Source organism: Geotrypetes seraphini, chromosome 8 (genome assembly GCF_902459505.1).
Source record: "Geotrypetes seraphini chromosome 8, aGeoSer1.1, whole genome shotgun sequence".
Taxonomy (NCBI): domain Eukaryota; kingdom Metazoa; phylum Chordata; class Amphibia; order Gymnophiona; family Dermophiidae; genus Geotrypetes; species Geotrypetes seraphini.
The window spans coordinates 187,760,261-187,787,418 of record NC_047091.1 but is presented as its reverse complement, the minus strand read 5'-3'; the positions used below and the strand labels follow the sequence as shown (position 1 = coordinate 187,787,418).

Here is a 27,158-nt window from a genome sequence, read left to right as displayed (position 1 = left end):
GTTTGTGGTCTTCCATCCATTTTTCCACTGCATCTAGGCTGTTTCCACTAGTTGCTGTTTGAGGCAAGAGTTTTATTTAAATTTGACTATATCTGCTTTAAAGTACTATTTGGTTTAGCTCCAGCTTATCTTGTTTCTCATTTTGAGTTTCATAGAACTAACGTGAATACACGCAAATCTTACTGGTTTCCATTTCCATCACCTAAAGCTTGTCATTACACAAGATTTTTTGATCAAACTTTAGCATTCCAGGCTAGTAAAATAAATACCTGGTAGAGTTCCCTAATTCCTCAAGCTCAATCGTATCATGCTTTTAGAAAAGCATTGTTTGATAAATTTATATCTTAATTGTTTTAATATTGTATTTATGATATGCATTTATATGATTCGCTGATTTTCTTCAAGTAAACCATTTAGAACTCATAATATAGCAGTATAGAAAAATAAAGTTTACTATTATTTCTGCAACAAGGAAGACTATGCGTTTCTGGCTATAGTGAGGCTCTATCTTAGGCTGGTCTAGGAAAATAAATAAAGGTTCTCCACCACCCTGATGGGGAAAGTGTTTAAATGACAACTCCCTCCCAGCCCCCCACCCCTTCTCTGTCAGCATATAAAAAGATCTGCAATTGTAAGCCTCAACCCTTAACAACAAAAAGTGGAGGCATACTAATCTAATCTAATCTAATCTAAATCTTGGGTTTATATACCGCATCATACTCCAGGCTATTCCCATTCCCTTCCAGCAACACTTTCAAGAGAATCTCTGGTGAGGGGGAGAGAAATCCCCAGGTGATCTTAGTCAAAATGATGCTACAAGGGGCAAATAGGTCTATACCCTGATGGACTCAGGCAGGGGTTATCACTTTCCCCACCTGATAGTTGTGTGATTGGGAGAGTGAAGAGGAGTGCTTTTTTTTTGGTCTAGGATGGGGTTTTTTAACTAGATCCCTGGGAGCTCTGCCTCACATGTTTGTAGGCCGATGTTCCTGGGAGAAATATTGAGAACTTTAAGTCTGCCCCCATATGTTTTATGATAAAGACCACTTTTCATGAATAAGGCAGCTTTAAAGAGAGGAACTCAAAGTACAAACCATGAGGCAGCAAAAAAAAAAAAAAAAAAAGCACAAGGGGCCTTCAAGTTCCAGGCAACCATCATTAGAATCTCCTGGAACTTGAAGGCCCTTTGAGCTTGTGAAGTTTAGCATAAGCTATGTTATTCACTTTGCAGAATTATGAGCTGCTTTGAATGTGGGTCAGTTCATTATCATCTAATGTACATTGGCTACAATTTTATATATTTATTTAGTCGATTTTCTAGCTCGTCCTCCCCAAAGAGCCCAGAACGGGTTACAAGTTTACATACAGTAGAAGGCCAGCAACCAAGTTACACGCTCACGTTCAAGCAGACGTACAAAACAGCAGGGCAAGAAAGTGTTATTTGCAAGTAATGCACATCTTTCTTAACAATTAATAAATGCTAATTGGCTGTTGATATGGCATAGTAAAGAGGGTCTTAAATTTGCATACAGGACAATGGAGCTGTAATGCTCTTTCTCAAGGTGACAAGGAGTGCCAGTGGGAAAGGTGACTTCCTTGGTTCTCAGCCCGCTGTTCTAAACATTATCCATTCCTTCTTATATAGGCAGATTTCCAGGTAAACACATAAAGAAGATATGAACTCCTTCAAATTTTCCAGTTTTATAGCCAAACCAAAGTATCCCCAAGTGTAAAGTGCAGTTTTTTCATATGTAGATTAGTATAGACATGTAAAAAGCCATTTTATAAAGAGACTATTTACATGTGGTGATGCTGACCACATCTAAATTACAAGGGGATGTTGTTTTCAGGCAAACATACCGATGTGTACTCCATATTGTGCAAGATGAAGACATATGGCTATGAAAAGTGTAGTGCCTGCTGCAAGGGTAGGTACAAAGGCCAAGGGGAAACCCCTCTTTCCAATCCCACCTATATCAACACCTTCTGATGGAGAATTGTGGCTGAATGGAACTGAGGGACATCAGGTACTTATGATCTTTTGGCCCCTCCAAGCATGGGGTCTCAGTTATCTCCATTCAGTTGCAAAAGCAGGAACATAGACAGTTGAAGAGGTGTTGAAAAGGCAGGGTTGTGAGTGGAAGGTGAAGGCCACACTGTGTTCAGGTGAAATGCAGAAGGCAAAAAGGGACCATTTTGAGGGTAAGATTCAGTCTTTCTTATAGAACTCATGGACATTGTTTGCTGTGGTGCACTCAATGACATTTTGGGCAAAGCATTCTTCTTCTAGTGATATTTCTTGGGAAAATTGTGCAGCCTTTTTTGAATCAAATATCCTGTACTTCTTATAAGAGATGGTGGGTGCCCTTGAGAGCTGAAAAGAGTATAAGAGTTGCCATATTGGGACAGACTGAAGGTCCATCAAGTCACGTATTCTGTTTCCAACAGTGACCAATCCAAAGTAAAACAGACTGAATCCTAGAAATAAGCAATAGATTTCTCCTAATCCATCTTAATAATGGCTTATGGACTTCTGTTTTAGGACATTATCCACACCTTTTTAAAACCCTGCTAAACTAACTGCTTTCACTACATTCTCCGACAACAAATTCCAGAGTTTAATTACATATTGAATGAAGAAATATTTTCTCCAGTTTGTTTTAAATTTACTACTTAGTAGCTTCATAGCATTCCCCTTAGTCCTAGTATTTTTGGAAAGAGTAAACAAGCAATTCACATCTACTCATTCCACTCCACTTAGTATTTATCAAAGAATCTCTTGTAACGACAAGGCTTAATAATCGGGAACACAAATAAGTATTGCCCTCGAGTTATTTTTTTAGGTTTATATCTTTCAAAACAGAGACAGGTAATTAGGATCTCACGTATAAAGAAAGGTTAAAAAAACTGCGAATGTACTCACTGGAGGAGCGAAGAGAGAGAGGGGACATGATAGAGACCTTTAAGTATATTACTGGGCGTATAGAGGTGAAAGATGATATCTTCAGTCTTACAGGGCCCTCGGTAACCAGAGGACACTCGCTAAAAATCAGGGGAGGGAAATTTCGGGGTGATGCTAGGAAGTACTTCTTCACCGAAAGGGTGGTCGATCATTGGAACGAGCTGCCTCAGCGGGTGATTGAGGCCAGCAGCGTGTTAGAATTCAAGAGAAAATGGGATATTCATGTGGGATCTCTAGGAGAGTAAGAATCAGGGAGTGAATCATTGGTATGGGCAGACTCGATGGGCTATGGCCCTTTTCTGCCGTCAATTTCTATGTTTCTATGTTTCTACCAAACAGTACTTTAAAACTGGTGCAACCAAACTTAAACAGTACTCTGTCCTCAAAAGGCAGCCAATGCAATTGTTTATAGGATGAAGTAATATGGTCTTGTTTTTTCAGCCCCAAAATTAAATGGACTGCCGTATTTTGCATAAGTCTCAGTCTTTTTTGAAGCTTTTTTTGGGATCCCATGTATATTATATTACAGTAATCTGCGGAGATGAGCATCCACCACTATCACCATAACCTTGGTGAAAGTTCGGGTTGCTGTTGCTAGACCAAGGGAAGCACTGAGAACTGATAATGATTCTCCAACACATGGGAATCTGAGTTAGATGCAAAGCATTGATAAAGCAAGCTAAGAAACAATATGAAAAGAAACTTGCCAACGAGGCAAAAAACCATAACAATTTTTTAATGTACATCAAAAGCAGAAAACCAGTGAGGGAATCCGTGAGACCGCTAGATGATCAAGAAGCAAAAGGGGCGCCCAGGGAGGATAAGGCCATAGCAGAGAGACTGAATGAATTCTTTGCTTCGGTCTTTACGGAAGATTAAAACATCGGAAATGGTTTTCAAGGGGGATGATGCGGAGGAACTGAAAGAAATCTCGGTGAATCTGGAAGATGTACTAAGCCAAATCGACAAGTTAAAAAGTGATAAATCACTTGGACCGGATAGTATACATTCCAGGGTACTAAAAGAACTCAAACATGAAATTGCTGACCTGCTGCTAGTGATCTGTAACCTGTTGCTAAAATCGTCTGTACTATCTGATGATTAGAGGGTGGCCAATACTACGTCAATTTTTTTAAAGGGTTCCAGGGGAGATCCGGGAAATTACAGACCAGTAAGCTTGACTTCAGTGCCAGGCAAAATGGTGGAAATAATTATAAATAGCAAAAAAAAGAGGAATGGAGGGAAAATATACAATATACTAAAAAACAAATCACTCCATTTGATCAGTACACACCAACGCCACCAAAAGTATTTTAAGGCGAAAGAAAAGCCTCAGACACGGAGAGGTGTTCCCACTCTCTTCCACCCAAACATCACATCGCATATAACTTATTACTGGCAGGTGGGAGCCTGAAAATAGTCAAAACTAACTAGAAAAAACAAGCTAGTTAGGAAAGAGCCAGGCCGACGATTGTTTCATGGCTTTTAAGCCACTCCTTCAGGGCCGTGACACCAATGCTCCGGACTATCCTGCAATAATACAAAACTATAATCAAAACATGTTCAGATACCTTCTGCAGATGAAAGCAACAAAAACTGCTTTCCTTTACTCATGATTCACAGAGTCAAACTCCTGCTTGCTACCACACTTTCAAAGGCACCAGTCTGGTAACATGGCACATGACCAGTCACACGGATGAAAAAACTAGCTATCAAGGCAGGGGGAAACAAAACAACAATCACAGAACTGTCAAATACAGAGAATTCTCTGAGGGCAGCTCAGAGAATAGAAGACAAAACTGAGAAAATTAATACAAATAGAATCAATCAATATTGCTGTTTAATCCGTAGGGTTGCACAGCCCAGAGCTTATAAATCCAGCGTTGTTCTCTTCTCTGGAGCTGGAGTCTTCTATTACCACCCTGCGGATGACTAGGAATATGGTCCAACACTACACACTGTAATTGGAAAAAATCATGACCATGGGTGCTGAAATGCTGCACCATCGGGGCAGAAACAACCCCTCTCTTCAATGTGCTTCTGTGTTCATTTAAGCGCAATTCATCAATCAATCTGCAGGGACAGACAATGCAGTACACAACATGATCAGTGCTGCCCATCTCCTGGGTTAACAAATTCACTGCAGATGATCATGATGTCATAATTTATGCACTTGCAACAGGGACCATATGATCCTATGACCCCTCTATTCCCACTCCTGCTGCATGGCAAAGTGGGACTCAGCATTTGTTTGAGATTTTGAGTTCTTTTATAGGCAAAACGTACAGCATGTGTTGAAAAAGCAGGCAACATCTTGGCCAAGCTCCAGTGCTTAAGAATGCTCCTCCTAACTTGATGGACTTTAGTACTGTAGCTTAGTACATACGTAGTCATATTCTTATCACTGGGCCGAGGAGTGGTGTCCAAAAGTAAAAGGTCACGATTGGCATACAAGGCATGCTTATAAGTCTTGCGAACCACAGAAGAGTATAGCTGGATAAGTTGCAGCTATACTCACTCGAGGAACGCAGAGAGAGGGGAGACATGATCGAGACATTCAAATATGTCACGGGCCGTATCGAGGTGGAAGAAGATATCTTTTTTCTCAGGGGGCCCACGGCAACGAGAAGGCATCCACTGAAACTCAAGGGTGGGAAATTTTATGGGGACACCAGAAAATATTTCTTCACCGAAAGAGTGATTGAATATACATGATCTTCCATTGCAGGTAGTTGAGGCCAGCAGCGTGCCAGATTTTAAGAAAAAATGGGATTGGCACATGGGATCTCTTCATAGAGGTAGGTAAGGGTGGGTCATTGGTGTGGGCAGACTAGATGGGCTGTGGTCCTTTTCTGCCGTCAGTTTCTATGTTTCTAACCCCTGTCCAGAAAATGTTTGGACAAAGCTTTAGATTGTCTCTTGAACTCCTCACGAGATGAACAGATCCTTCTGTAACGAAGGAACTGCGAGAAAGGGAGACTCTGTTTGAGATTGGGATGGTGAAAACTATCAAAATGTAGAGTGGTGTTCCTGTCAGTCGGTTTATGGTGTACTTTACTGGTCAGGACATTATTGACCCTGCACACTTCAACATCCAAAAAAGTCAACCGAGTGGTACTGACTTGCGCTGAAAATTTGATCTTCAGATGGCACTGGTTAAGCCAATCCACAAAACTGAGCAAAGAAGCACGGTTCTCACTCCAAAAGAAAAAAATATCATCAATATAGCGCATCCATGGATGAACTTTAGAAAAGTGAGGGTATTGATTCAACCATTGTTCTTCAAAATTCAACATAAAAAGATTAGTGGCCCCCATGGCAACATCAGATGTTTGTTTGTAGTATCTCCCATCATACAAAAAGAAATTCTCGCACATGGACAGACATACAAATTCAATCAGAAAATCCATAAGAACCCTAACAGGGGTAGGGCTCTGTTCCAAGACTTAGGCCAAAATGGTCAAGGCCTCTTCTTAAGGGATGACAGTATACAATGAGGACGTCCAACGTGACCATCCATAGCTCAGAAAAATCTTGTTTTTTCTAGTTAGTTTTGACTATTTTTAGGCTCCCGTCTGCCAGTAAAAAAGTTATATGTGAAAGTTTTTTGCCAGTGATGCTTGGGTGGAAGAGAGTAGGAACACCTCTTCGTGTCTGAGGCTTTCCTTTCACCTAAAAATACTTTTTGTGGTGTTGGTGTGTGCTGATCAAATGGAGTGATTTGTTTTCTAGTATATTGGAAACAATTATAAAAAATAAAATTGTGGAGCACATAGACAAACATGATTTAATGAGACGGAGTCAGCATGGGTTCATTCAAGGGAGATCTTGCCTCACCAATTTGCTTGACTTCTTTGTAGGTGTGAACAAACATGTGGATAAAGGTGAGCCAGTTGATGTAGTGTATATAGATTTTCAGAAAGCTTTTGACAAAGTTCCTCACGAAAGGTTCCTGAGTAAATTAAAGAGTCATGGGATAGGTAGCAAAATTCAGTCCAAAATAGCCTAAATCATATGATGTTTCTGACAAATTTTCATTTACAAGCTCATGTAACTGCATCAATTATTTGCTTATTTAGTATGGTATTAACAGACCATAAAACAAAGCAAGTCTAGTTTTTTATCCCCAAGAAATATGATTAGAAGTTCTACTTTTGCTTTTATAAGTCTAATAGCTGTAGTTTATTTCCTATATCACCATCTAGTGGCAAAAAAAAAACCCCACAGCGACATTTCCATACAAAATAGTATAGGAGTTGAAAGAAATATTTCAGTCTTGCCATGTCCAAAAACTATCCAAGGCAGGGGTGGGCAACTGCAGCCCATGGGAAGTATACAAAGACAATGTCACTAACCAGAGTTTTGATCTTTTTAAATACGTTATTTTACAAATACGAGAGCTGTTCAAAAAGTATCAAGTTTCAAGTTTCTTTCATTTATTTGATTACTTCGCATAGTCCAAATCCAATGCGATTTACATAAGTTCAAAAATTGAATAAAATTTTAAAAACTGACAAACATAACATTCACTACTAATACATTAATACATGTAAGGAGGGAAGCGGTTGACAGCAATCAGACCTTTATTCATAAAAAATACTCGTATTCAGTATTACACATAACTTAGCTGATAAAGAGCATATACTGTATAAAAATCAAGAAGCTGCAGTGAGAACTGAATACGGCAACACTGATTGGTTTTCAATAAAACGTGGCATCAGGCAAGGGTGCATCTTGTCACCTTACCTGTTCAACCTGTATGGTGAAACCATCTTCAGAAAAGCAAATTTGGAATAAGAGAGGGTTGGTTTCAAAGTTGGTGGCTGAAATATAAACAACCTGCGCTATGCAGATGATATAACGCTCATGACCATCAGCAAAGAAGACGTGCTGTATCTACTAAGAAAAGTCAAAGTTGAAAGTCATAACATGGGATTAGAACTGAATATAAACAAGACGAAGATGACGATTATGAGCTTGAAGTTGATAGAAGTTGTAAAGGATTTCACTCTCCTGGGCTCTTTTGTAAATAAAGAAGCAACTAGCAGGGAGGAAATACTCTGTAGAATAGCACTTGGTCACTCTTCAATGAAGGCTCTTGACAAAGTATTCAAAGGCAAGGAGGTAACACTTCAAACGAAGATCAGACTTGTCCACGCACTCATTTTCTCAGTGGTCAGTTACAGATGCAAAAGCTGGACACTACAGAAACAAGACAGAAAGATTGACTCATTTGAGCTTTGGTGTTGGAGAAGGAACCACCATGGACCACCAGAAGAACTAACAAATCGATTCTGGAAGAGATATCAAACCGGCTATGTCACTCGAAGCCCAAATGATGACGTTATGACTGTCTTATTTTGGTTACACCATCCAAAGAGAGAGATCACTGGAGAAGGACATTATGTTTGGGAAGATCTAAGGCAGTGGTTCCCAACCCTATCCTGGAGGACACCAACCAGTCGGGTTTTGGGGATAGCCCTAATGAATATGCATGAGAGAGATTTGCATATAATGGAGGTGACAGGCATGCAAATCTGTTCCCTGCATATTCATTACAGCTATCCTGAAAACCTGACTGGCTGGTGGTCCTCCAGGACAGGGTTGGGAACCACTGATCTAAGGAACATAAACATAACATAAAAACTCACTTGTATATCGCAAATACTGTTATGTTCTGTGCGGTTCACAAAAGATTAAAAATACAAATGAATAAACAGGTGTCTAACGTCCAAAAGATTCTATGAAGAGATGCATTTTTAGAGTGTGCCGAAGCTATTGGTAGGAGTTAGAAAATGTGAATATATGAGTCAGGTCCCTAATCCACTAAGCTGCCTGAAAGGACAATAGACGCTCCTGGAATTTTTTATATTTACATCCCTTTGCATATGGAAACGAAAATAATGCATGAGATTTCCTGGAATGTTTGGAATTTGTAATGATGAAAGATTCCATAAGATACTCTGGAATCAAACCTGTTAGTGCCTTAAAGCAAATACATCATGCTTCAACTGGGAGGCCATGCAATTGATGATAGAAATAGGTGACATGATCGTGCTTCTTCAAATCAAAAATCAGTCTAACCGCTGCATTCTGTACTTTGCATAATCTTTGGAGATTTTTTGAGCTCCAGCAAAATGAACGATATTACAATAATCAAGTTGACTGAGAACCAGGCGAAGAGGGCGACCTGCAATCAGATGGATGGAGACGTTGAAAACAACCATGGGGATGACTAGTACAAAATCGATTTCTTTTTAGATCCAAAATTCATCAAGTCGCTAGGATTCGAACATGAGTCGATGGCACCTAACAACAACAACAAAGCATGTAAGTACTGCTAAATCCTCCTTCTCTGTAGGCTGGACCTGTGTTGTAGAATGAGATTCCTAGAACGATACATTTGTGTAAAAACGTGTTACAATTTTGAAAATTGCTGAAAACACTTTTTTTTTGTTTGTTTTTACGTTTGGTCGAAATATTGATTTTTGCATTCAGATGAACAGGAATAGTTTAAGAGAGGCCTTTTTATGATATGGTTTATGTATAGATAATTGTTATTTGTTCATTTTATGCTTATGAATGTTTTTATTGCAAGCCACTTAGTTTTTATAAGTGGATAATAAATAAAGAAAATAAAGAAAGATAAAAAAAAAGGAGTTGGAGTCGAAGGTTTAATGGTACTTAAACATTACCTGGCATGCATCTCCCAGAGTTTGGTGCCCATTCGCTGATCCCATACACAGACCAATCCTTCTTCTCCTCCACTGACTACCTTCCAGTCATCCATGTAGACAGCCGAGACACCAAGCTGGTGGGCATAGAAGGAAGAAACAGGCTTGCTGTTGTCACGTAAGTCGTAAACTCTCACTCTGAATGGGAAAAAGTTCACCTTAATTATAAAGATCACTACAACATTATTGTATAAGTTATATATTTATTCTGCCAATAAGTAATTTTAGACTTGAATCTTTGAGTTTCAAGCCCATTTGCAATTTAAAAAAGATGTGTATTCATTTCATGTTGCCTAATTTTCGGATTTTGGTATAGAAATTTCCATATTATGACAAAAACTGGAGTTATCTAGTTACCATAGGCACTAGACAATAAGGCAGTTTTTAATATTATTCAGTGTCAAACAATGGCAGGGCATAATAAAAAAATACTCTACGATATTGGAATATGCTTTGGTTGCCCTGAAGATTTAACTGAACTGGTGTGGCCCGTTTTCCCTATAGAGAAACAAATGGATTTAAATATTAGGGGTATTGAAGGGCACAGCAAAAATGTAGGTTGGTATTCACTGAGGGCCATATTCTATAAACGGTGTCCCGATTGTAGGCGTCGGTAGGTGTCCTACCACTCTCTAACTAGCCAATCATGACGTACATTTTCTAATGAGTGAGAGAGCAGTGAGTACAGTGATAGAAATGTGGTAATGGAGAGTAGATAGAAGGGAATAAGAGGCTGGGAAAGGAGTGAGATGGGAAATGGGAGAGCTAGGGACTGAGAGAAGATGGAGAATTGAGAGGTAGCTGAACATTTAAAAAGAAGAAGGGTGAGAAAGAAGGCAAGATTTGAGTGGACAGAGGCAGAAAAGAAAAAGTTAAAGAAAGCTGAAAGGGGAAAATCAATACGTTGAAGATAGGCATAAGAAGGAAATGGAATGACAGAAGAGGAGAAAAAAAATGGACAGCAGACACTGGAAAGAGAATTAGTTGAAGATAGAGAAAAAGCAGAAAGAGAAACTGGGACCAAGATGATGGAAAAACAAAACATCCAGATAATAAGGTAGAAAAAATTGTTTTATTTTGAATTTATTAACTGGAATACGTTAGCTTTGGGATATGTGCATCACAATTATTTTTGTATTCAGTGGTGTAGTCATATACAGCTGATTTGGGGAAGGTACTGGTGCCCAAAATTAGTGGATGGGCACCAATGTTTCTCCCCGCCTGAGTGCAATTTATAAATACTTGAGTTAGTGGGGATTCCCAAGCCCTGCCAACTGAAGACATCTTCCTACAGTCTGGCAACTCAAACACTCCAAGCTTTGCAGCTAATGGCAATATCCTCAAGCTGCCACTGCTTTATGCATGCATGAAAGCCAAGGGGGGAAGGAGGCAGCTCTGCAATATTGCTGCCAGCTGTAGAACTTGGGAAGTTGGAGGGGGAGGAGGTGGCCGTCAGTTGGTGAGGCTTGGGGATCCCTACTAGCTACAGCAGGGAAGATATTCATTTTGAGGGAGTCTAAGCTCAAAGTGGGAGGCCCAAAAAAGCAGTAATATTTACCCTGATTAAACGATCCTCCATGTGCGCTGCTGACAGCTGACTTAGCATCCCCGCTCTGATGAGGCTCACCTCTGAAGAGGCTCACCGTAGCTGTAATGGGAGTACCAGGAGCACGCATCCCTGCTCTTCAGAGTGGGGATATGGAAGCCTGTGGCTGCTTCCACTGTCAGAGGTGCACTAGGTGGATCACTCAGTCAGGGTAAGTATTACTGCTTTTTTGGGTTCCTCTCCACAGTGTCCCTTTAATGAAGGTTTATTATTAGATATATACATCTTCTATATTAGTGATTGCAGATTTGGGACCTGCTCAACCTTTTTTTTTTTGCTCATCGGCTAGTGTTTGTGCGGCCCCAGAAAAAAATTTTTGGGCCAATGCAGCCCAGGAAAGCCAAAAGGTTGGACACCCCTGCCTTAGATTATTGCAACATTTATTTCTGAAAGGAAAAAAAACCTGTTGTATAACTGTACTACCAAGCACTGACCAACTTTTTAAAGGTTTTAAGAACTTCATTTCCTCCCCAATACAAAGCAAAAGGTTAAGAGCATTGTGTTGGTGCTTTCGTTTTTTCTAATAGATGGATGAATAATTTGAAAAAGTGAAATAATTTTGTTGTAATGCTAATCTAGAAATAACTGGTTTTTTTTCAAGGTAGCATTTGATGAAACCACCAGTTCTGCTTCTGAATAAGGACATGAGAAATGTAAACTTTTCTTCTCTTACAATTTAAAAAAAGAGAATTAGGTACTCTATTTATGCTTTTGCCTTAAAAAAAAAGAAAATTAAATTATTTTTGCAACCTGCTCTACTGGTGGGACAGAAGCCTGGGATTTGGCAGTGGAAAGTACCCGCCTTACAATCTGATACTCTACCACAGAACCAGACCAGCACCTGCAGCCTGATCCACAGCACAGGGAAAGAATAGCTATTAGGAACTGGATTTTTGCCATACCATATTTCTCTGGGGGCTCTGGATCAGACTACACAGATAATTAGCCCAAAAAGGGGCAAAAACTGGACTCTGAGGGTCCTGCAGAAAAAACTGATAATTAACTAAATGGAAGTTGGATTCTGTTCATCTGGAAATATATATATATATATTTTTCGTTACCTGAGGGACACTGTACTGTTCTGAAATACCCACTTGGCACTATGTGGCAAATAGCCCCTTATTTCTCATCAGCAAGGCTTTATCCCAGAGGCTGTTTTAATTTAGTACCAGAAAAGGTAACTCAGACACATCTACTAAAATTTTGTCAGGAAAAAAAACACGATGATCCAAGATGGCCGCGGTGGTGGAGCACTGAGCAACCGCCCGCAAATCTTTACCTTTGAGAAGTTTTTCTTCGGGCGTTTCAGCGCTGTGGAACTTTAGCCATGCCAAAAAGGAGGGGAAAGGGAGCTTCTTCGGCCCCGCGGCGTCCCGGATTAGCCTCCTCTGGCAATATTGAAGATTTGCTGCGACGGATGCAGGGCATCATTGGAGCGTCGGTGTCGCCCCCGGCTGAGACGCTTCCTAGCAACGGACTCGAGGCGTCTCTTCGGGCTCATGAGATCTCGTTGAGCCCCGACGTGAGAATCCCTCCTCCCAACCCTCGAGCCGCCAGTTCCCCGGGAGTGGGGAGACAGCCGGAAGTCGGCGTGAGCTCCCTCCCAGAGGCTGCAGGGAACGGCGAGATGAACATCGACTCAGGCTCACATGGACTGCAGCGGAGCCTGAGTGTGTATGAGGATGTGACAACGCTGGGGTTAACCCCGATACAGGAGGAACAGAGAGGAGAGGTTCCTGAAGCTGGTGAGCCTAATCTACCACTATTAAACTTGCAAACTTTTAATCTTGTAAAGCCCCAAGAAGTCACACTGGAGGCTTTGTGGGATTTGATTGCCAATTTGACTAGAACAGTAAATCGTAATCATCTTCAAATAGAGGGGAAAATAAAAATTCAAGAGAAAGAAGTTCTGCAGATAAAACAAGACTTGGGAGAATCGAAACTAGATATCCAGTGTATTAAAGATCAACTTAAATCTTCCAAGCTGCTTCAGGACACTTTAATTAAGGACAACATAAATTTAAGAAGGAAGATAGAGACATTTGAAAATTTCTCTAGGAATAATAATTTAAGATCGATTAACTTTCCACGAATTTCAACAGTGACTCCAAGAGAAATGTTAAAAAGGTATGTGCTGGAGATATTGGAAGTACCGGAAGATTCATTACCTCCTTTCACCCAGGTCTATTTGCCTAATAAAAATCAGGATCTTCAAGAAAAAACTCAGGGACCAATTGATGTCTCAGCTTTACTTGAACTATCTGATAAAGAAATTGCAATACCTGCTACATTGATTGTGACCCTGGCTATTACGCTAGATAAGAATTGGCTTTTGAGACTATTCTTCAAAAATAAGGAAAAAAAGTTTCTTGATCTTAAGATACAGATGTTCCCAGATTTGGCAAGAGACACACAAAGACGTAGAAAGGAGTTTCTACTATTAAAACCTGGAGTTTTGGCTCTTGGGGGAACTTTCTATCTTCGCCATCCTTGCAAGTTCAATATAATTCTCAGAAATATGTTTTCTTTGAACCAAACCAGTTGACGGCCCTTCTCTCCTTGTCCCGCCTGGAAAAGGGGAAAGAATGAGGGCTTCAAGACATAAGGCGCCTGAATTTCAGTTAACCACGTACCACTTATCTTTAATAATAGTTCTATGTTTAATTCCGTTTAATTTACATCATGGATCATAATTGTGGACTTGAGAGATTATACAAAAACTTGATTTCTATGTAAATTTATGAGGTTTCATTTGTTCTTTTGATGTAATCACTTTCTGTACAAGATTTATCTTGATTTGTTAATTTGAAATTTATAAATAAATTAAAAAAAAAAAAAAAAAAAAAATTTTGTCAGAAATTAGATACGATAATGAATGAAGAGAACCTACGGGATCCCCGTCAACATGGATTTACTAAGGGGAGATCCTGCCAATCCAACCTGATCAGCTTCTTTGACTGGGTGACGGGGAAGCTGGATGTTGGAGAGTCCCTGGACATCGTATACCTGGACTTTAGCAAGGCATTCGATAGCGTACCTCATCGCAGGTTGTTAAGCAAGATGAGTTCCATAGGATTAGGCGACACATTGACGAAGTGGGTTGGGAACTGGCTTAGAGGTAGGGTTCAAAGGGTATTGGTGAACGGCACCCCCTCTGAAATGACGGAGGTGATCAGCGGAGTGCCCCAGGGCTCTGTCTTGGGCCCGATACTATTCAATATCTTTATAAGGGACTTGGCAGAAGGGCTCCGAGGTAAGATAACATTATTTGCCGATGACACCAAACTAAGCAATGTAGTGGGCAAAAGCACAATGGATAAAAATTCAATGCCCGACAATATGATGCACGATTTACTCTTACTAGAGAACTGGTCTAAGACATGGCAGCTCAGCTTCAATGCCAAAAAATGCAAAGTTATGCACCTGGGTACCCAAAATCCATGCAGGACTTATACCCTTAATGGCGAGATCCTAACAAGAACGGTAGCAGAACGAGACTTAGGGGTGATCGTCAGTGAGGACATGAAGGCTGCCAATCAAGTGGAGCAAGCTTCTTCCAAGGCAAGACAAATCATAGGTTGCATACGCAGGGGTTTCGTCAGCCGTAAGCCTGAAGTCATTATGCCTTTGTATAGATCCATGGTGAGACCCCACCTGGAATACTGTGTGCAATTCTGGAGGCCGCATTACCGTAAGGATGTGCTGAGGCTGGAATCGGTCCAGAGAATGGCCACCCGGATGGTCTCGGGACTGAAGGATCTCCCGTACGAAGAACGGTTAGATAAATTACAGCTATACTCGCTCGAGGAGCGCAGAGAGAGGGGAGACATGATCGAGACGTTCAAGTATCTCACAGGCCGCATCGATGCAGAGGAGGATATCTTCTTTTTCAAGGGTCCCACGGCAACAAGAGGACATCTGTGGAAAATCAGAGGCGGGAAACTGCGTGGTGACACCAGGAAATTCTTTTTCACCGAAAGGGTGGTTGATCGCTGGAATGGTCTTCCACTTCAGGTGATTGAGGCCAGCAGCGTGCCTGATTTTAAGGCCAAATGGGATCGACACGTGGGATCTATTCGCAGGGTAAAGGCAGGGGAGGGTCATTAGGGTGGGCAGACTGGATGGGCCGTGGCCCTTATCTGCCGTCAATTTCAATGTTTCTATGTTTCTATGATGAAAACAAACATTTAAAAGCATTCTTACCAGACTGCATACCAACTGCATCCACCGAATGACAGCAAAGACTAAATTAACTGTGTCTAGTGGGAATAAACATGTGGATAAAGAGCCGGTTGATGTAGTGTATCTTGAATTTCAGAAAGCTCATTGATTTATATCTTACTCCTGATCTGCACATTTCTAAATCATGTCCTTGAAAACCAACATCATAAAAAGCACTTGTTTGCACACACCTCCGATCTTTATTGCCAGTGACCAGCATGTTTGGAGGACTGTCCTTTAGGTTGATGCAAGTGAAATCTCCAGCAGAGTTGCCCAATGTTGTTAAACACTGACAGGTTTGTAGGCTGTACACTTGTATCTGCAATTAAAGAAAAACATACTATTAATAGTTTCAAGTGATTAGCAACAAAAGCACCATCATGGTCACTAAGAAGAGGTTAGATAAAAATCAATGATTTTTTTAAAATTTCAATTGGATTTTTTCTAAATAAAAAATATGTTCAGGAAGGAATAGAATCTGTTGAAGTGGCTACGATGGAAACGAAAGAGAAGCTAGAGTCCCTCTGGGTCAAGATTCCTGGCCAAAACAGCGCAGACACGAAAATTGGCCTTTACTATCGTCCCCCAGGACAGGCGGAGGAAACTGACTCAGAAATGATAGAGGAAATCAAACAAGAATGCAAGACGGGCAATGTAATAATATTGGGAGACTTCAATTTCCCGAGGATAGACTGGAAACTAGGAACCTCCAACTGCGGCAAGGAGGCCAAGTTCCTGGAGGTGCTAGGGGATTGCTTCCTGGAACAAATGGTAAAAGAACCGACAAGAGGCAATGCCACCCTGGACTTGGTACTATATGGCCTCACGGGACCGACAAAAGAAGTAGAAGTTACGGTACCGCTGGGGACGAGCGACCACAATGTGATCAACTTTAAGCTTGACATCGGGAATAGAAAACGTGCCAAAACCTTAACCAAAACCTTTAACTTTAAAAAGGGCAAATACGATCGCATGAGAGCCATGGTGAAACAACGACTCAAGAAAAAGGTGGACAAACTTGAAACGGTAGACCAGGCATGGTCCCTACTGAAAAATACTATCACAGAAGCACAAAATCTCCACATTCCGAGGATCTCCAAAGAGGGGAGAACAAAAGGTAAGGGAGAACCGGCATGGCTTACCAGACAGGTGAGGGAAGCCATAAAGGAAAAGAAGGACTCTTTCAAAAAATGGAAACACATGAAAACAACCGAAGCATGGAAAAAACATAAAGATGATCAGAAGAAATGTCACAAGGCGGTGAGGGATGCCAAAAAGGACTATGAGGAAAAAATAGCGCAAGAGGCCAAAAACTTCAAACCCTTCTTTAGATACGTGAAAGGGAAAAAAACCCGCAAAAGAGGCGGTGGGACCCCTGGATGACCAGGGAAGAAAAGGGTACATCAAGGAAGATAAACAAATTGCAGACAAACTAAATTCCTTCTTTGCGTCCATCTTTACGGAGGAGGATACCACTAAAATACCAGAAGCAATGAAAGTGTTTAGTGGAGTAATAGAAGACAGCCTCACCACAGTTGAAGTGGAGTTGGACCAGATATACTACCAGATCGACAAACTTAAAAGTGACAAATCCCCTGGACTGGATGGAATTCACCCGAGAGTTTTAAAGGAATTGAAGGTTAAAATCGGAGAGCTATTGCAAAAACTTGCCAATCTGACAATCAGAGCTGGACAGATACCAGAGGACTGGAAGATAGCGAATGTCACGCCAATTTTCAAAAAAGGATCGAGAGGGGAACCGGGCAACTACAGACCTGTGAGCCTTACGTCTGTCCCTGGAAAGATGGTTGAAGCACTGATCAAGGATAGCATAGTCCAGCACCTAGATACACACGACTTGATGAAACCCAGTCAACATGGGTTCAGGAAAGGGAAATCATGTTTAACGAATTTACTTCAATTTTTTGAGACCGTGAACAAGCAAATTGATAGTGGAATGCCGGTGGACATAATATATTTGGACTTCCAGAAAGCATTCAACAAAGTTCCACATGAAAGACTTCTCAGGAAACTACAAAGCCATGGAATAGAGGGAGATATACAAAGGTGGATAGGCAAATGGCTGGAAAACAGAAAGCAGAGAGTGGGCATAAATGGGAAGTTCTCAGACTGGGAGAAAGTGACTAGTGGTGTGCCCCAGGGCTCAGTGCTTGGGCCGATCCTATTTAATATTTATATCAATGACCTGGAAGACGGAATATCCAGTGAGATCATTAAGTTTGCAGACGACACAAAGCTATGCCGGGCAATCAGATCGCAGGAGGATAGCGAGGAATTCCAGAGCGACTTGTATCAGTTAGAGAAATGGGCAGAGCAATGACAGATGAAGTTCAACGTGGAGAAATGCAAAGTAATGCATTTAGGTAGTAAGAATAAGGAACACAAGTATAGAATGTCAGGCGCAACTCTGGGTAAGAGCGAACAAGAAAAGGACCTGGGTGTACTGATAGATAGGACCCTGAAGCCGTCGGCACAATGCGCGGCAGCGGCAAAGAAAGCAAACAGAATGTTAGGCATGATAAAGAAAGGAATCACGAGTAGATCGGAGAAAGTCATAATGCCGCTTTATAGAGCAATGGTCAGACCACGCTTGGAATACTGTGTCCAACATTGGTCTCCCAACCTAAAGAAGGATATAAAACTGCTGGAGAGGGTGCAGAGACGAGCAACGAAGTTATTAAGAGGTATGGAGAACTTGGAATATGAGGAACAACTCAAGAAACTGGGACTGTTCTCCCTTGAGAAGAGGAGGCTGCGAGGGGACATGATCGAGACGTTCAAAATGCTGAAAGGCATAAAATAGAGCAGGAAAATAAATTATTTACATTGTCCAACGCGACACGGACAAGAGGACATGGTTTGAAGCTAAGGGGGGACAAGTCCAGGACAAATGTCAGGAAGTTCTGCTTTACGCAGCGAGTGGTAGACGCCTGGAATGCTCTCCCAAAGGAGGTTATTAAGGAATCCACTGTGCTGGGATTCAAAGGCAAATTAGATGCACATCTCCTTACGAGAGGCATAGAGGGATATGGGTGACTAAAACTACATCAGGTGTATACCTGACTGGGCCTCCGCGTGTGCGGATCGCCGGACTCGATGGGTCTGATCCGGAGATGGCAGTTCTTATGTTCTTACATTATATTCCAAAAGTTATTTGTCTTGATCTAAGGATTAGTTTTTAATTATATAGCATGAGGCTGTATATTCATGCAATGTTTACATTTTTTTGGTAAATGAATTCCATTAATCTATTCACAATGTCATGGACATGATTTAAATCAAATTTTTTTGACTAGTGATTCAAATCAATTTGATTTAAATCAAATCCACTGTAAAAGGAAGACAATTTTCAAAGCAAATTTTGTAATCAATAATTTTTTTAAAATTTTTGTCATTTTTCCATAAATTCCTAGACAACAAGCATTGTATACTAAATAATAATCAACAAAATAGAGAATGGCCCTTCATATGATCCAACCCCCCCACCTCCCTCACCCTGATCAGTCAGAAGTGCAAAGTATCAAAAGAAAGCTTATTCAACTACCTATATAAACAATCTGAGAAGAAATTCCATAAACAATAGCTACGTTGCACCAACCCTTTATCTCAATGATTCAGAATCAAATCTAATTGATCCATATTTCCTGTGTCAAATCATACCAATCATGGTGTCTATCTGTCAACTTTTCCAGTTCTGCCAATTGTTGTAATTTAAGGAGACAGCCCTGAAGCGTAGGACCACAAGATTGTTTCCACTTGGCCACTATTACACTTTAGGCACACTTACCATCTGCGACTTCTTTTACTATGCAAGCCCAGCAAATAGGCTTTAGGGTCCAATGGGAAGGGCACCCCCTAGTACCACTCTCATATAAGTCACTTATTATAATTTATAAATTTATAAAAATATGGGGGCCATTGACAAAGTATTGTACTGAATGAATAGTAGGATTTATCTTCTTCTTTTCTTCTTTTTCTTGTCTTCTTTATGGCACACATGGAGGGGGGGGTAGTGAAAATAATTTTACATAACATGTTATAATATGGTATACAATATGTATAAGGTGATTGGAAAGTACTTGAAGGGTGGGGGGTGGGAGAGGGGATAAAAAAAATTTGTTCAGAATATTATGTAATAGATATAAAAGTGATATTGTGTATTCATTAGATGTAACTCAATATTTTGTACACTTCATGTAAAATATGAAAATGAATAAAGAATTATAAAAAAAAAAAAAAAAGTCACTTATTATAGACCAAAAGTGCTGAAGTTTCCCACAGGACCACCAAATGTGATAAAAGGATCCCTTTTCTTGTAAACATCGCCAACATACATCTGTTACAGTATTAGGAAACATGGTTTTGAGTTTATCTGGGGTATAGAACCAACATGTAAGAACTTTATAGGCATTTTCTTGGACTTCTTGAAAAATCCTCTTCTATTCATTACGAGTTAACTCAAACCCCACATCATCTTCCCACATAGACATGTATTTATATTTGTAAAATTCCAGTTTACTAAGAAATCTATATAAAATAGAAATGGGACCTTTTAATTTGAGGGGAACTTGCAGCGCTTATTTGCAGCAAATGTGGACTTTGGAATGAAAAATTACTATTGACAGAGCTGAGCACCTTTTTGCTTCTAGTGTCAATGCTTTCAATCTTTTTGACGGCTATTATACTTTTTGAGCTTTCTCTCCAACATCAGTCATACACATTTTTGTTAATAATAAGGAGTGGAGTTTTTTAGACCCATGAAGCTTAACTGAGGTCTTTTTCTCCACTTCTTTTTTTTATTTTTTTAGGAGTTTGAAATAGTGCATAGAATAGTTGCAAATTTTTTGGGGGGTATGATGACTATTGGGTGGAAGCTCAACATTCAATATTTATATATGTACTGAGTTTATTCTGTCTGTGTGAGTGTTTGGTTAACATACTTGGGTCTCTATTGGAATAGACAGTACTTTTTAATTTCCCCAAACTTAAACACAAATTTTCAAGATGTTCTATTTCATTTGGACTCTTTAAGGCAGACCTGGCTAACAATGAAATGCTCTGCCCACCCCCGTCATCTACCGGAGCTCCCCATTAAGAGAAGGGGCCAACGGCGCTCAGCTGTTCGGCGCACGTCAAAGGCGAGCGTTAAAGGTGCTCGCCTTAGCGAGAGTGCCTTTGCGAAGGGCCTTGAGAAGGGATGAGTCACTGCAAAAGAGAATAAGGGAAACTGCAGCAGTCACAGAGGACATACAAACAAGCAAGGAGAGCAGAGGGCAAACGCAGCAGACACAGAGAACAGCCACAGCATTCACAGAGGACAGCCACAGCAGACCGGCAAGCGGGCAGCAATGGAAGCAGCAGACAGAAGCAGGAAGCTGAGTTACCCAGTTTTCTGCACCGTCTGCCATATGTACGACTACCTCCCCTCTGGGAGGCGGTCTTATGTATTACATTACATTAGAGATTTCTATTCCGCCATTACCTTGCGGTTCAAGGCGGATTACAAAAGAGATAAAAAATGGAGGGTTACAATGGAAGAACATTTGTCCTTTCTAGAGAGGTAAAGAGTAGGTTATGTAGTTTCTGTGTGGCGAGAAGAGGGAGGGGGGAAGGACGGTAAGTTTGAAGTTAGGGCTATTTCAGGAATTTCTTGAAGAATGTAGTTTTTATTTCTTTTCTGAACATCTTGTAGTCTGGTGTCGTTATCAGTAGATTGGAGATTTGGTTATCTAGTTTAGCTGCTTGAGTGGCCAGGAGGCCGTCGTATAGTTTTTTCCGTTTTACTTCTTTGATCGAGGGGTGTGTGAATGGGGTGTGTGTTTTTCTATGTCTGATTGAGGTGGTTTGGATGAGGCGGTTGTTCAAGTAGGTTGGGCTGTCAGGCTCCTGGAGGGTAGAATACTGGAACTGGAAGCACTTCAAGCAGTGGAGGAGGAGGACAGGGATGCAGAGAACATCAAGACAGAGGAAACCATCGAGGAAGAAGTCCGGGAGTTAGAGAAGTTCATCGAGGAGGCATACAGGGAGGCCGTGGAAAATCACCAGCAACAGTGGAACTGCCGAGATACACCTACAAAGAGTGAGGACCATCTGGAGGACGGCCACAAGGAAGAAATGGGAGACACAGCAGCGAGATCTGGAAACAGCTGAGGGAACCCACAAGAAGATGAGTCCGATGCAAGCCAACGCCAGGATGAGGGAAGATAGAAGTGCACAGAGAACACGGACCTATGGCTGGAGAGATGGACATATACCAGGGACATGGACCTGTGGCTAGAGAAGCAAGAGAAGATGGAGAGGACAGCAATTGTTGTAGGGGACTCCATCATCAGACAAGTCGACAGCCACATAGCGGGAGGAAGACAGGATCGGCTGGTGACCTGTCTACTGGGAGCCAAGGTAGAAGACATAGTGAGCCAAATCGACAGGATCGTCGATAGCGTGGAAGAAGAAGATACGGTGGTGGTGATCCATATGGGGACAAACAACGTGAGCAATAGGAACTACAACAGGGAAGTACTGAAGGACCAGTTCCGGATGCTAGGAAGGAAGCTGAAGACTAGAACGCAGAGGGTAGTGTTCTCGGAGATCTTGCCGGTATCCAGGGCCGACGAGAAGAGGCAGACGGAGCTGCAAGCAGTCAATGCATGGTTGCGGTGCTGGTGTGAGAAAGAAGGATTCCACTTCATGTGCAACTGGAGGGGAGGGGTCTAAGGTCCAGTGTCATCGGGAAGGAGCCGGAGTTGTTTTCAGTACCTCCTGCTCCCAACCACATAGGTACGGGCAGGGGCCTCCGGTGGCAGGAGGGAGTGGGCATCCCTCCTGCCTTTTTTCTTCGGGGGGGGGGGAAGAATATGTAGGCAGGAGGGAGTGGGCATCCCGCCTGCCATTTTTTTTTGGGATGGAGGGGGGAGGTCCCTTCATGGCAAGAGGGAGTCGGCATCCCTTCTACCATCTTTTTGAGGTTTGGGTGGGTCGCTACAATTGTCAGGGGAGGGGGAGTGCGCAATTGTCGGAGGTCATTGGGGAGGGCCGTTGCGGTGTTGGGGGATTTTTTTTCATGGGACAGATATTTTACATGTGTAATACACACAAAATATCTGTGCCATGGAAAAAAAAGCAGGCATCCCTCCTGCTGTCATCATAATTTAGAGGATGGGGAAGGTTCGCAGGAGGTGGGGGTGGACATCCGATGGCAGGAGGAAGTGGGCATCCCTCCTGCTGATTTTTGGTAAAGTGGGGAAGGGGGTGGTCTGTTCGGGGGTCCGTTCACGGTGCCAGGAAGGGCATCTCTCCTGACGATTTTTATTGAAGTGTGGGGAGGAGGGATCCTGCAGAGGGTGCAGTTTGGCTCGGTGTGAGGGAGGTGGGTTCGCAGCAGCAGGAGAGGGTGGAGAGGGGTGTCACTCAACTTTTCTTTTATGGGCCAGATGTGTGTGTGTTATACATACACACATCTGTTCCCATAGAAAAAAAAACAAAAAACCTATGTCGAGAACTGATGGCCAAAATTATCTGAAACTAAGAAAAGAAAGCAGAGTAGATCAGAACACACCTGAGTTCCCTAAAGAGGGCGCTGTTCTCCACTGCAGAAGGGGAGGAGTTCAGAGTTTTTGAGTGACACCCTTCTGCAGATTCACCACTAATGAGAAGCAACAGGTATGGGACAGAATTCTGTGTCTTCGTTACAGAACATATCTTATGCTCTGAAAGGCAACCTAAAATACTAATCTACACTAAAACACTTTTTATATAAAAATGCTAACAGAAACTCTGAAGGCTACACTATTGCCTAAACTGACTTTGCTTAAAAAGCAGAGTACTGAAGTAATAAAGAGAAGGACAATGAAATAACCTCCTGGCGCCCAAGCCAGCAGGAAAGATATTCCAATGGAGTTTTTCTTCCCCTCAACAGCTCTTCAGGACAAGGAGAAGTTGAGGTCTGGGTTACCTTTTTGTTAGCTGCATTGATCCTGACCTTTTGACTTTTTCCTTTAATCATGTACTGTTGTTTAACTGAAAGATAACTAAACAAAAGAACAGTTTCTAACTGCCTGGCTGAAAAGATCTTTGCAAAAAATATGCCCCATAGGGCTACTTTTTTCTAGCTATATTTTAACTAATGTTAAACACTAAACAAAGACTGCTCTTCTTTAAAAACAATATGTTAAACTTGAGTCTGGCCACTAGGTGTCACTATTAAGTGATTAACAATTCTTCCCTGCAGGAGCCTTCATGACATTCCCTAGTTGACCTGTCCTCGAGAATAGTATCAGATCCTGGGAATCAAACCAAGTTCTCCAGAGAAAAGCATAACACTTGCCAGTGAGCTACTAGGTGGTTCTGGGATTATAAAACATTTAAAATGTTGTATATAAGAAATGTTTTGATTATATGTACCTACTTCCTGAGACAGAATGGTACTGCAGTTGGAATGGTACTGAACACGTCATACGTTTGAAAACATAAGGTTGCACATAGAAATCTAAAATAAAATCATATTTATTGAAGTATATCCTATACCAGGGGTAGGCAATTCCAGTCCTCAAGAGCCGGAGCCAGGTCAGGTTTTCAGCATATCCACAATGAATATGTATGAGATTGATTTGCATGCACTGCCTCCTTGAGATGCAAATCTATCTCATGCATATTTATTGTGGATATCCTGAAAACCTGACCTGGCTCCGGCTCTCGAGGACCGAATTGCCTACCACTGGCTTAGAGAAATGGCAGGAGGGTGTCCAGTGGCTGCCACAAGGTAAAAATTACCATGCTACTAAAAAACCTGCTACTGCTCAGGGAAGTGGAGAGGGAGAGGGAAAGGGGGCTGCTTTGGGGGGAGGGGTGTGCTGGGGGCAGACAGCAACCATGCTTTGCTCTTGGGAGGGGGGAGTAGACAGAAGGGGGCCACGAAGAGACAGAGAAATACAGACAGGCAGTCAGGGGGCCAGGGAGAGAGAGAGAAAGAAAAAAAAAAAAGACAGACAGACAGCGGTTAAGGAGAGAGAAAGGAAAAAAAAAAACCCCACCAGACTGACAGACGACGGCCAAGGAGAAAGAGAGAAAGAAAAAAAAAAACCCAGACTGACAGACAGTGGCCAAGGAGAAAGAAAGAATGACAGACAGACAGGGTGCTAGAGAGACAGACAGAAAGAAGGACAGACATACAGACAGCAGACAAAGAGAGAGAGTGAAAAAGAAAGAATGACAGACAGAAAGGGGGACAGAGAGACAGACAAAAATAAAGACAGACAGAAGCCAAGGAGAGAAAGAGAAAGGAAAAAAAAAAAAGACAGACAGACAGCGGTCAAGGAGAGAGAGAGAGAGAAAGAAAGAATGACTGACAGACAGACAGGGTGCTAGAGAGACAGACAGAAAGAAAGACAGACATACAGACAGCAGACAAAGAGAGAGAGTGAAAAAGAAAGAATGACAGACAGAGAGGGGGACAGAGAGACAGACAGAAGCCAAGGAGAGAGAGAGAAAGGAAAAAAAAAGACAGACAGACAGCGGTCAAGGAGAGAGAGAGAAAGAAAGAATGACAGACAGGGGGCTAGAGAGACAGACAGAAAGAAAGACAGAGAAGGACAAAAAACCATCCCTAACAGAACTGGAAGTAAACTCAATCAAGTACCCAATACAGAGTTCCCTCAAAATCCTGGGAATACAACTAGACAGATGCTGCACTATGCAAACACAAATCCATAAAATCATCCAAAAAGCATTCTTCACAATGCGGAATCTGAGAAAAATAAGAAAATTCTTTAATAAAGACCAATTCAGGATCATTGTCCAATCCCTCGTGCTAAGTATGGTAGACTACTGCAATAGCCTTTATCTACCTTGCCCAATCAACACAATAAAAAAACTACAGACCGTCCAGAACACAGCCCTCAGACTCATATACTCACTCAGCAAATACGACCATATTACCAAAGCATACTTAGAATCTCACTGGCTACCAATAAAAGCAAGAACACAATTCAAATTCTACTGTCTCCTATTCAAAGTAACCCATGGCGCGGCACCCAGCTACCTAAACAACCGTTTTCACTACTATCTCTTATCCAGAAGAAGGAGAACACAGAACATTTTCACCTACCCTCCTCTCAATGGTACTCGACGTAAGAAACTTTATGACAACCTACTAGGGACACAGGCAGCTAATATTGACTCCGACATCTCAAAATTACTGATCGAAATTACAGACATAAAAGAGTTCCGAAAAGAAATAAAAACACTACTGTTCAAAAAATATCTCCCATCAATCTAAACCGCCATCTAATGAGTTCCCAATCAATTCCTTGGGAATAGAATCTCTTTATCCAACCCAAACTAAACACCCCTACCGTCCATATCATCAACATTAATTAACCAATATCATGCAATCATCAAAACAATAATTACACCTCCGCTTATAGGCATATGATGCTACTCTCCATCCGAAGAAACTTGACTCAGCTCATGTAACATCTTTTGTAATCTAGAACATATTGTAATTCCTTATTCTCCACCAGTAGTAAATTGACTCAGTTGCTATGTAACATCTCCTGTGATATTGAATGTACTATAATTCTTCAATATAAACTGTAATTATCTCTTCTCCTGTAATGTAATTCTACTGGAAACGCCCAGATATCACCTTTATTGTAATCCGCCTAGAACCGCAAGGCACAGGCGGAATAGAAATCCCTAATGTAATGTAATGTAATGTAATATACAGACAGCAGCCAAAGAGAGAGAGAAAAAAAGAAAGAATGAAAGACATACAGACAGCAGCTAAAGAGAGAGAGAGAAAAAAGAAAGAATGACAGACAGGGGCCAGAGAGACAGAGAGAAAGAAAGACAGCCAGCCAGCAGCCAAGGTAAGTTTTCAGTAAATTTTTTTAACTGTTAAGTCTGCACATCTATTCTAGCACCCGTTAATCTAACGGGCTTAAACACTAGTAAAAAAATATAGACATTACAGAAGCTATCAAGTGTGTACGTTTTACTTTCATTGCCTTCAGCTTATTTCATAAAAGAAAACCAAAGAGTTGACATAAGAACTTGTGTTAAAGGGCAAACAGGGAATGAAGTCTCAGGATGCGTTATACTACCATAATGCATGTTACTTTACACTCTTGGGTCACGGCATACAGTTACAATGGCATAATGGACACCAAAGGTTACTGACCCCATGGATATATACTTAGTGCTGCCCAAATCCCTGGCTACTCAGTTTTGATGAAGCAATCATGCTTGCTTCTCTTCCTGCACTGTGGCTTTCAAGTTGAAAAGGAGGGCAGGGGTTTATTTATTGATAATATAATCTAAGTTTAAAATATGTTAAAAACCTTGTTGCACTACTTTTATGGTTTGGCACTACTGCTCTGGTGCAGGATTTTCAGTCAACTGTGCAAGAAGGTCTGGGCATTATCAAATTGATGGGATTTATTTCCAGAAGACAGAGGGAAACATTCACAAACACCAAGGTGTGATCAACCAATCAGATTGGTAAGTTAGTAAATACACCATCTGTTATAGTCTCTCTCTGGATCTATATTAACATATACACATACCACCTGTTAAATACAGTGGAACCTTGGTTTACGAGCATAATTCGTTCCAGAAG

General features: G+C 41.3%; 1 protein-coding gene across 1 annotated transcript in view; it reads right to left on the bottom strand.

The window, feature by feature from the left end:
• The window catches only part of LOC117365387 (F-box/WD repeat-containing protein 8-like), a 227,196-nt gene that overhangs the window by 12,718 nt on the left and 187,320 nt on the right, over nt 1-27,158 (bottom strand). Inside the window, exons 8-9 of the mRNA XM_033955782.1 lie at nt 15,715-15,842; nt 9,658-9,834 (exon numbers count right to left, since the gene is read on the bottom strand). Coding sequence (XP_033811673.1) covers nt 9,658-9,834; nt 15,715-15,842 — 305 coding nt within the window. The remainder of the gene's footprint in view (nt 1-9,657; nt 9,835-15,714; nt 15,843-27,158) is intronic.